This window comes from Balearica regulorum, chromosome 20 (assembly GCF_011004875.1).
Source record: "Balearica regulorum gibbericeps isolate bBalReg1 chromosome 20, bBalReg1.pri, whole genome shotgun sequence".
In the NCBI taxonomy this organism is placed as follows: domain Eukaryota; kingdom Metazoa; phylum Chordata; class Aves; order Gruiformes; family Gruidae; genus Balearica; species Balearica regulorum.
In genome coordinates, this window is record NC_046203.1 from 423,150 (window position 1) to 431,836 (window position 8,687).

The 8,687-nt window shown below is 39.2% G+C and overlaps 1 protein-coding gene across 2 annotated transcripts in view; it reads right to left on the minus strand.

The window, feature by feature from the left end:
- Positions 1 to 7,885, minus strand: part of MED27 (mediator complex subunit 27) — a 96,932-nt gene extending 89,047 nt beyond the window's left edge. For both annotated transcript variants that reach the window (XM_075772068.1, XM_075772067.1), the window contains exons 1-2: positions 7,642 to 7,885; positions 4,972 to 5,116 (exon numbers count right to left, since the gene is read on the minus strand). In XM_075772068.1, the coding sequence (XP_075628183.1) occupies positions 4,972 to 5,116; positions 7,642 to 7,847 (351 nt within the window). In that variant the 5' untranslated portion in view covers positions 7,848 to 7,885. The remainder of the gene's footprint in view (positions 1 to 4,971; positions 5,117 to 7,641) is intronic.
- Positions 7,886 to 8,687: the final 802 nt, after the last annotated feature.

Consider the following 8,687-nt stretch of genomic DNA (forward strand, 5'->3'; position numbering starts at 1 on the left):
AATGCTTTGCCAAGGGCAAAGAGGATGAACAAATACATGCTACAGGCAATAAATAACCTCACTAAAGCAGCAGATGGAAAACAAAAGTTTATACCACTCAAAGAATGAGTTCAAACTCCTGGATTCCAAAATCCTGCACCTACCCTGACTGCCAGCATTATTATAGCTGGATCAAGCAACCACACCATCATAAGCTTTATTATACATTTTATATATGAATAAGTATATAATATTGGTTTAATCACATTATCAAGAAGTATTTTTCCCCACAAAACCCCATTGTCACCCAGTATTGAGAACAAATATCAAGAAACACACAGTTGCTTAGTAAACAGTGCTCTTATTCATGAGATCATGGTCTCTTCTACTGTGGAAAACAAGCAGCACCCAGGAATGAAGAAGGCCAGAGTAAGGGCACTTGCTATGAAGTATCCTGAAGTGCAACAGTTCTTCCAGTGTTCTGTCATAAATGTGAGGACACATCTTCATTTAAAAATCATATCTTACTCAGTATTTCAGTCTAATTTAGTGAGTGACTTTTAACAATTCCTTTCACTTAAACTTAATAGCAAGTGCTTTCTCCCTGTGGTAGTTTCCCATGAAATCCAATATAACGCAAGCAGCAAGCTCCTGGTAACAAGAGGTAAGGCAGCAGCACCCTCCAGGTCCGGTCCTGACTCTTCCAAGTAGTATCAGGCCACACACATACAAACCACAAACCCTTCCAACTGCTACCGTCATCTTAGATTTCAACTGTTCAGACACAATAATCATATTACAAAAAATGCAACAGCTGAGATGTACATAATTTCTAAAACCAGAAATCAACTACCATTACTAAATAGAGACAGTCCACATTAAAAAAAAACAAAAAACAAACAAAAAAAAAAAAACCACACCACTACTGACTTCTACAAACTTCCTAACTTAGCAAGAGTATCTGCATTACTCATACAGAATGATAGCTGGGTTTTGTCTTATCTAATATTATATCTTTAGTATTACATTAGAGAGCACATACAGATCCTTCTGGGAAACAGCACGTCAATTGTAATGAAGAAAACCTCTTTTCTTAAATAAAATTGAAGAGGAGGAAAAAAAATTATCAATTAGACCTAAATACTGTTCCATGGCTACTACACGACTCCATGCATCCCACAGTCAAAGTAAGTTACTTGTATGATTTCTCTGATACATAAAAGAAGCTAAAGCAAAGAAGAAAAAAAACATTTAGCTCTTGCTTGCAGTAAGATCAACATAAACTTCTGTGTTTTTCAGCTATAGCTTGTGAGCTTTGTTAAACACCTGGAAAAGTAAAGTTCCTTTACAGCTGCATGTGTATGTAATTAATGCATTTGACAAGCTGTTGTGTTCCCAAGCAGCTGTTCCCATTATAGGACAACTTTGCCATCTGCAAAACTATTGGGTAAACTACAGTAAGTAAATACCAGGATAGCAGGTGCTAATAAATAACAAGAGCTGCCAAGATAACACACTTCTGTCAGGAAAGTTTTAACTTTTCCCACTGTACTTTTCCGTATCGCTGGAGCAGGCAAACTTAAGGTACTCGAAAAAAAAGGGACTGGTGTTGTGACTCACAGGAGCAGTAAAATAAGATTTAGGGCAAATATCTCTGAAGTCACAATTAAATTCAATTAATCTCTACTGCACTAAGCCAAAAAAGTCCGTAAATTTGCACTTAAAAGTGAGTCTCCTCTCAATATATGACCAGCCACAGCTACACATATTAAATGTGGTAAATGAAACAAGTTGAAAAAAGTGTCAAGTAAGTCTAATCTCCTATGTTAACATTTGTATCTTAAACAAAATTTTCTATTTATGCCTCTGAGTATGATTTTCACTACACTTCCCACCCAGCACTGCTACTTAACCCAAAAAGCTTGTCCACACTTCTAAGACCAGAGCAAAATTGGGCGTTTGCTTGACCCAGCATCAAAGCAAAGCTGCAAATATAAATAAATAACTGTTCTAACATCCAGTATCTCATGAACCATGGGGAACGATGATTAATACAGCCTCATCTGAAATTTAACAAAGCTATTACTTTTTCTGGCAAAATTGTTGCACATGTTAAGAGTCACATAGGTAGATATGATCCACCTGCAGATTTACAAAACTGCTTAAGTTTTAGGTACATTCATACACTAAAAAAAAATATAACCAATTTGGTAGTGCTTTGCTTTAAAGAGCTTCATGTGGTTAACAGTATTTGGAAGGTTACTGTCACTATATTCTCCAAAAACTGGCTGAAACTATTGCTTCCAGAGCAGAAATACTGATATAAGTGAACCAACTAAAAATCTCAGCTTTTAGTCAGACTATTATCTAGGATAACTTTTGAAAAGCTGGGGGTTTTTTGGTTTGGGTTTTTTTAAGAATTACTACTTTGGGTCTCTACTTGTTCTTTCAATTTCAGATAAAAAGATAATGCAGCAAAGGTGGGTTTTTTTTAAATATACAGTACTATGTATAGTGCTTTGATATACTGAATAATAACTTGCTTCTCATGAGATAGCCCAATTATTACTACCAACCTTACTCATTCTTGTCCTACAAGCTACAACTAACAGCCTCCCCATGTTTTAAAAAATAAATTGAATGCATTGAAACACGCAACACAAAGTCTGTGTACTCATTTTTTCCTACATTTCATGAATGTCCTTTCGGAATTGCACCATAGCCCCGAAACTCTACTCCATCTATGCTCCCCTGGCAGCCATGTGGCTATTCATGCCATCAGTAATGCATGAACAATCAAAGAGAGAGGAAAATGCCCTTATCTCAGCTCATCAAAAATACAAGCAAGCAAGCCACAAAGGGGTCACAAATTAAAAATTAAATGCGGACAGACATAAAGTGTATTGACACATCACCACATCTAAATCTTCCTTTCAAAGCCAACGGAACACAGCAGACACACATAACAAGAACAGAAGGCGGCCAAAAGATGTAATGAAATAACACTTATTCAAGAAGTGTATTTAGCAATGAAGAATTAAGCAGCAACATACACGACCATCAATAAGGTTTTCACTGCTAACGGTAAATCCAGCAGCTAATACACACAGGGAACATATCTGCTATTAGAAACAGGGGCAACCTATCCAGCCCTGCTAGTTATTGCAAGCCTAGAAAGGATGCTAGTAAAGTTCAGAAGAACCATTAAGTAGAAAGTAGCTATTTAAATACAACTTAAACAGTATCTTTTATTTTAGCTGTAAAACAGAAGTCAAAGACAACAGAGATGAAAAAAAATATACTGGTTTTCTCCTGGAACATTTAACTGTGTATGAGTGCACAGGATACTAAAACTTTCTGAAGTCAGAATCCAGTATTACAAAAAACTGCTCTTCAAAGCTCCATAACACTCTAAGTTAATAAAAATTCCATTAGAACAACTCTGCCAAAGCTATTCCATTACCAGCTGAGTCTACTCTGATAATGACCTAAAGAAGTAATTAAATCACTGAAGATTTAACTGCATTACAAGTTTAAAGTTTTCACGTATAAATGTTAGCTGATTTTACTTTTTCTGAAAGTAGCAAATGAATTATTTTTTTTCAGTACCAATAATCTGCTGCTAACAGCAAGTAGCACAAGCAAACATGAAACATTTTCTCAATTAATAAATCTCTACTTAAAATTCCTTCCTGTCCCCCATTTTCCAACCATACCAAATTTCTGTCAATGCTGAATTCTACTTATTTGAGAAGACATTAACACATATTTGTATTCTGAAAAGCAACTGTACAAACATGATTGTGGTATTCATACAAACATTATTGTAGCATTTATTTTAAATCTGAATAATATTAGATTGGTTCGCTCAATGTATAAGGAGAATTTGCCTATGAAGTATTCGTGTAGTCTGCAAGTCTTCCTTGCTCACATACTGTGATAAAGTGGAATTGTTTCTTTTAATGCCCTAAATATTTTCAGATTTATTATTCTTGGTTATTCCTGTTGGCTTGTATTAGGTTGTTAAAAGCTACAACTCTAGAATCTCTCACTAGAAACAATTATCAGGAGAGAAATGAATCCATCTTTTACATTTTTTAACAGCTCACTAATATTTCAGAGATAATTTTAAGAAAGCATTTAAGAAAGAACGTTTAAATGTTTCTATAAAATGCAATAAGCATGCTCAAAAAATTCAGGATGGGAACAGGCAATCTGAAACATAATGGTGCCAGACAGAGATCAGCAATAATTAGTAATAATTGCAATAATGCAGTGTTTATTAAACAAATAAAATCAGATATGAGGAAAGGAATATTTTTGACATACAAGTAGACTACATTCAGAGCAGAGCAGGAAAGATACCTATCCAATTTCTGTCTCTAGATACAGTCAGCATAAAGGTTTACGGAACTGAATTATATTCACAAGAAACAAATTTCTTTCAACAAAACCAATTTTTTTTTAAAATGTAAAAATCTGCATTAACATTATCTGCCTTTTTTTTTTTTACCATTAACTAAAATTCAATGCAATATACACAATCTGAAAACATGAGGTATGCCAAAGCTGTTGACTACAAAGTTACTTCTGAGACCAGGTGCAGATAGTTTTTAGCTGCAGCAAATGGTATGCAAAGGCATCAAGATTTCTGATGATGACAACTTCCATCCTATTCTCTAATACCCCACTGCCTTCTGCTAGTTTTTACTGCCAGATGCAAGGACACACTATACTCTTACTTTGTATCTACATAAGATGCTAAACAACTAACATGGAAAGTATTATTTCACTTGGGAGTTAACACTCCCTTTGAAAAACAAGGGCACATCTCAGTATTGTAGAAAAGTCTCCTCTCAACTAAAGCACCATTTTTACCCTTAAAAGTACATTTAGGTACATATTATGCTCCCCAACTTCATAACAAACCGTATCATGAATCAAACGTTCTGTAGGAACACACAACTAAATTACGTCAATGTATTCTGTTACCTTATTTGACCATTTGTAGGCTTGAAGAAGTTGGCTGTAAAGAGGTGTTTTGTCCTGAACAGGATCTAGGCTCAACAGCCCGCTATTGTGCAGGGGATGGTTCTCAGACGGTTTACCAACTAGGTTGCTCAGACGCTCCAGTTCACTGAAAGAAAACAGAATGGCATTTTTCTTAAAGTCAGATTTGCAGATACAGATATCCAAGATGTACAGTCCTCCTGCAGGGACAGCAATCGTGCAGGAACTCTAATTTAATATCTATGCGAGTTCTGACTTGAGCATTGGCTGCAATACTAGGGGTAATACTAGCAATGTTGGTTTGGTTTTTTTTAGCCATTAAGTAGGCAAATGCCTCATCATTTCATTAAAGATCTAGAAATTAAAACTGCTCTCATATAAATATACAGAAGAACTGGCATTAGTCCTAAGCTTGAAGATGGTTCTGCAAAGTCTGTGATTACTCTCAGCAAGGGTACGCATTCCAAGTTCTCAGGGCAAGGCAGCATCTTCTGTTTCCCATGAGCAATTTGTACATTTGTAGACATGTATGAAATACCCAACTAAAGCATAATAAGCACACTTTTCCCATGAAAAAGAAGTTCACTGTGAAACAATCTATTACTGCTTCATACCTCATTTGTCAAACACTACATTTAATAATAACAAAAATTAAGCAATTTTAAAACTTCTATTAATCAGCTGTAGAAGAAAGACTGGCTACTTTGCACAGATATACAATGCAGTTTTTCAAGTGACGTGACTAATCAGGTGCCTTTTCTTTTGACTTCTGAATGTTACATCCTACTCTGAACTTCAGAACTTCCACTAGATTAAAAGCAGGATTCAGACCCTTCAAAGGATGACTTCTGAAAAATCTCTGTAAAGAAAAATCCCAAATATCTCAACTTGCTTTTAATGAAGGTTACAAAAATAAATGCCAACAATCAGTGAACTGACAGTTAAGAGACATCCATGCTTTACTACCACAAAATTCTCCTTTATTAATCATCATTTCTTTGAGTTTCCATGGCCTACATTCTTTCTAAGTCTCTGGTACTGTGAACACTCACAAATGTGCTTTGTATTTCTTGACTAAAGAATACAATAAAATATATGTGAATAGATATAACAACTAAGGGTTTGTTGAAGAGGGATCACAGTCAATACTTTCATGACATGAGCCACAGACCACCGACATCATTAACTTCAATCTACCTTGGAGTCTTCCCTTGCTACTGGAAATCTGTGCTTCCCAAACATGTAACAGAATATACAGCACTTAGATGCTATACAAATTACAGTATTTTGGGGCAGTTATATTTCAAAAAAGACAAATTAAATACACTCCAAAATATTTTTTAAAGTTATCTTGCAAGGAATCAGGAAAGAAACAGCCTCCAAAGCACCGATAAGCATATCCGCTAATGGTGTGGAAGAGATGGTGAAAAGGAACTGCTGAAGTTTGATGATGAAGCTACTCTCAGGTATGGTAGTAAGGACAGGGACTGATGGCAAGGAATCACACAAGAACTTCACAGCACAAATACCGGATGATAAACTGCAAAGTAGAGGAGTGTAAAATACTACACACGAGACAAGATAGGTCAAAGCCAATTGCTATCCATTATTGTTTGGGAACAAGATTTCAGGGTTATACTAGATAATTCTTTTAAAAGCTACCAAGCAAGACAAGAAGGATCACCAAAGGAATGGCACAGCTTTCATGCAGGATACTATGAAGCCTCCTCAACTTGAAACAATAAAAACCAAAGGGGTATAAGAGAAGTCTATAAAGCTATGTACAACACCATTCATAAGAATGATTTTCTACCATCTTTCCCAACAGAAGGGAAGAAGTAGGTAACAAATTATATTACCACAATCAGAACAAACTAAAAACCAGCAAGGCCTATTGGCCAGCAAGAAACAAACTCTCGTTCAGAAGATCTTGAACCCTAAACCTCCGGAGGCCAGAAGACCAGAAAGGGTGGGAAAGGGTGCTGGGAAAGGGTGGTGACATGCTGCTCCTGCCCTTAGACACCTCCCGGGACAGCACTGGTGGCTCCTAGTGGGATACAACTGCATCCAACAGTCTTCCAGCAGGATCCAGATGGACCATCAGCAGCAACAGCTTGTCTCTATTTATGTGAAACACACCACCTCATACTAAACAATCACATTTACACGTGCTAACTTTCCAGCCTTGAGCCTTCATTCTTGAACCACTACCGAATAGACAATGCCTAGAAAATGTTTATTTTTATTTTTTTAAAAACAAAAACTTAAAAAAAAAACCGAGAAAAATCTCCCTGCAATCAAAAGCATTCACCTCACCAATGCAATTCCACCGACAACTCCTTTTTTAAAACAAAGCAAAAAGAAAATCCAGGTAAATATTATGAGCAGCACTCGTCCTCTTGGAGGCTCTGGAATGAAGCACCACGGAGAGGTAACACACATCACGCTGGAAGGAATAAACCGGAGCATTTTCACATTTATTGGCTATAAACTTTCTCCGGGAATGGAAACGGCACCGCCGGGCGCCTCCGAGGGGACAGGCCCGGGGAACCCCGGGACCTCTCTCCCTCCCGCGCCGCCACCGCAGGGCCGGGTACGGGGCCTGGCTGCACACCGAGACGAGGGGAAGCTCCCTCAGGGCCGGCTGCTCACCCCAGGTCGCGGCTGACAGAGTGCAGGCTCTCCTGGAAGGCGGCCACGAAGCCTTTCTCGCGGCCCTCCAGGGTCTCCTTGTTCCGCATCCCATCCTTCAGGCAGTCGAAGACCCGCGTCACGCTGGAGCGCAGCGCCTGGATAGCGGCGATGGCCTGAGAGAAGGCCTCCAGGTTCACGCCGGTGCTCAGCACCCCCTCCGCCATCTTGGCCGGCCGGGTCCGGCCTCCGCCCGGCAGGCCTTGAGGCGCGCGGTGAGGCCGCGGCGCCCCGGTGCAGGCTGGGAAATGTAGTCCGGGCTCTGAGGGGGCGGGCGGGCCGGGTGGCAAGTGGCGCTTCCGTCAGGGCCGCCGCGGGCAACGGCGCGCGTTGACTGGCACAACAGGTCGCTTTTAACCCTTTTGTCCTGTTTGTTTTTTTTTTAAAAGTTCTTCAGCAGAGGTGGGCCTGCCCCGCGCGCTCCGTGCCCACTGCCTGTGCAGTAAGCGGCTTGAGGAGATGCCTGCCCAGCCCCAGGGCAGCAGCCAGGGGCAAAAGAAATGAGTACTGGCTCTAAAATACCTCTTTCCTTCCTCAGAATATTTTTTTTTCAAGTCAAATGTCCTATTTTCTTCTGTTTTCCTGTGTTGTGCATCATTCTCTGCTCATAACACAGGGTATTCCCTCCTCTGGATGCTCTATATGGATTTTTCCAGGCATAGAGCAAGAAATAAAACTATTAAAAATAGGAAACCAGGGCCCCCCATCCTGCTGCAGCTGTGCTTAGCTTTAAGTAGGAAAGAATACTTCTGTAAGTATATATATATACTCATGGACTGACTGAATTCAGATTTTAAGGTTGGGCCCCACATTACAGTTCATGTCTCTGTTGTGATTACTACTTCATCAACAGGACAAGGACCTGGCCGCCATCATGCAATGGTTGCAAAGCACTGCCAAGTTCGAGACCGCTGTCGTAGTGAAGCAGTACTAGTTGGATTTTGTCGGAGCTGCTTACGTTTCCAAGGCTACCGCCACCTCTTTTCACCCTTAGAGCGCAGATAAAA